The 2,724-nt window shown below is 49.7% G+C and overlaps 1 protein-coding gene across 1 annotated transcript; it reads left to right on the top strand.

Moving 5' to 3' along the window:
- The first annotated feature begins 1,109 nt into the window (after positions 1-1,109).
- LOC131207023 (queuine tRNA-ribosyltransferase catalytic subunit-like) lies at positions 1,110-2,339 on the top strand. Its single transcript, XM_058199630.1, has one exon. The coding sequence runs from the start codon at positions 1,110-1,112 to the stop codon at positions 2,337-2,339; it is 1,230 nt and encodes a 409-aa protein (XP_058055613.1).
- The last annotated feature ends 385 nt before the right edge of the window (positions 2,340-2,724 follow it).

The following is a 2,724-nucleotide window of genomic DNA, read 5'->3' on the forward strand; positions in this document are numbered from 1 at the left end:
ACTTACATACACGTGTACCTTTTCACAGTTTCCTATCGCAACCGTTCTCCATTCTCATCTCACCGGCGTGCACTCGGGCATCTCACATCTCACACCGCTTCACAGTCTCACCGTGTAACGGATCTATGGCGCTCGGAGAATCGAAATAAAGCATTTCTAACTCCCGAGTTTCAAATGGCAAGCGAAAACAGGATTGATTCACAAAGTCACGGTGATTTTCTTCCATCGCTGGGACCACAACCTGATAAAAATTTATTTTACGACAGGTGTTAGCTGACTCATTTATTACGTTCCCCAATCGGTAATCCATTTCGTGGTCACACGGGAACAGTGTGACCTAGCGAGATTTCATATAAAATGGTTGCGCCTTTGACAGGTACCAAGGTTGTCACAAGCAGAGGTGAAATAGGTCACTTTTTAACACGGATAACATCTACACGCGGAACAGCGAATGCGGAACAGCATACGGAAACAGAACTGGAAATAGTAATTATAATGTAGTAGCGCTCTAAAATTCCGTTCCTGGTGTGTTTTGGCTTTTCATCGGTAACATCCCGCGAGAAAGCTGTACACTATCATTTCAACTTTCGCACGATTTCCACAATGTAAATGAAATGAAGGTTTTAATATTAATTCGCGATTCATAAAATTAGGCTGGAAGATAACGTGTACTTTGCGAATATTGTTTTTGTCAAGTTTTGTGAAATTACGTTGAAAAAGGCAAGCAGTTTCCCTTGCCATTATTTTCAAGTTTTCTTCAAATCATCAAGCGACAGTAAAATTGAAACGATTGAAATAAGTTACATTAAATTACATTTAAATCATGTTGTATCGTCTCGTAGATTTTAATTTCTTATTAACATATGACAACTTTCCACCACAAATCGCTTCTCATTATGTTTCTTCATGGCTCCAATTTTGATATCACACCGCACAACTAAAATGCGCTATAATTCAGCGGCCCGCGAAACAGCGATATGTCAAATGCGCAACATCAAAAAACCACGTGTTTCCCGCGTTCCCGCGCGCGCCCCTTCTCCAAGGACAGCTGTTTGATGTTTTTATCAAGCTCGCGCCGCGCGTTTCGTTGTGCCGGTTATTTTTCCAACATGTCAGCAGTGGACAACGGTGCCCAAAATCTCGTTCCGGAGGAACAGCACTTATCCGAAGGCCCTCCGTTGCAGTATCGCGTGGCGGCCAAATGTAGCCACACGAAGGCGCGTGTTGGTGTGATGAGCTTGCGGCATGCAGAGGTCCCCACGCCGGTGTTTATGCCGGTCGGTACACAGGGCACACTGAAGGGTATGCCGCCGGAACAGCTGCTGTCCCTCGATTGCCGGATAATGCTGAGCAACACCTACCACCTTGGAATGCGCCCCGGGACCGAGGTGCTGGAGAAGGCGGGCGGTTTGCACCGTTTCATGGGCTGGCCGCGGGCCCTGCTGACCGATTCCGGAGGCTTTCAGATGGTTTCACTGCTGCAGCTGGCCGAAATCACGGAACAGGGCGTACGGTTCGAAAGTCCGTACGATGGCAGCGAGTCCATGCTAACGCCGGAGCGGAGCATGGAAATTCAAAACGCCATCGGAGCCGATATCATGATGCAGCTGGATGATGTAGTGAAAACGACCACAACCGGGCCCCGCGTTGAGGAAGCGATGCACCGTACGATCCGCTGGCTGGATCGCAGCATAGAGGCGCACCAGCGCAACGATGAACAGAGCATTTTTCCCATCGTCCAGGGTGGTCTGAATCCCGATCTGCGGCGCGTTTGTGCGGACGAGCTGACGAAACGGAACACTCGTGGGTTCGCCGTCGGAGGACTGAGCGGTGGTGAGAGTAAGGACGAGTTCTGGCGCACGGTTCACCTGTGCACTGATTTGCTGCCGGAAGACAAACCACGCTACCTGATGGGGGTCGGTTTTGCGGAGGATTTGGTCGTGTGTGTGGCGCTCGGGATCGATATGTTCGATTGTGTGTTTCCTACGCGAACGGCCCGGTTCGGGTGTGCCTTGACGCGCGCAGGCCAGATCAATCTAAAGCAGCGCTCCTACGCGCAAGACCAGCGACCGATCGACGAAGAGTGCGACTGTTCCACGTGTCGCAGTTACAGCCGAGCCTATCTGCATCATATCGTGACCGTGGAACCGGTTGCTTGTAGTATTGTAACGGTCCATAACGTGGCCTTTCAGTTGCGGCTGATGCGCGATATGCGGGAGGCCATCAGCGCAGATCGGTTTCCTGCGTTTGTAAAGAAGTACGTTGCCGTACGATTCCCCAACGATACCGTTCCCCAGTGGATTCGGGAGGCACTAGCTGCCGTCAATGTTACTGTTTGAAAAAAATAGAGAACATTCTCTTGCTCCTTTAATTTATACGACTAACCGACTAAAACAATAAAATGTATTCCTACGACGATGTAGAACGTTCAATAATTTATTCATGCTTCGCACTCTCGCTCTAATAGTATGATTCCACCAACCGGTGGCCCTACATAAAGTCATCCGAATCGTTTCCGTCGTCGTAGTTCGACTTCATGTTTTCCGCCTTCATAAGTGAGTTGTAGCTGCGCAGTTCCGCCTCCTCCTGGCGACGTTTTTGGTCTTCCTTTTCCTGCTCTCGCACCTCCCGGGCCGCTTGCTTTTTGTCCGCCCGTTCCAGTGCATCCCGTTTTTCACGCTCCGCCCGGAAGTCGATCGATTCTTCGCGCTTTGTCTTGTTGAG

This window comes from Anopheles bellator, chromosome 2, assembly GCF_943735745.2.
Source record: "Anopheles bellator chromosome 2, idAnoBellAS_SP24_06.2, whole genome shotgun sequence".
NCBI classification, from domain to species: domain Eukaryota; kingdom Metazoa; phylum Arthropoda; class Insecta; order Diptera; family Culicidae; genus Anopheles; species Anopheles bellator.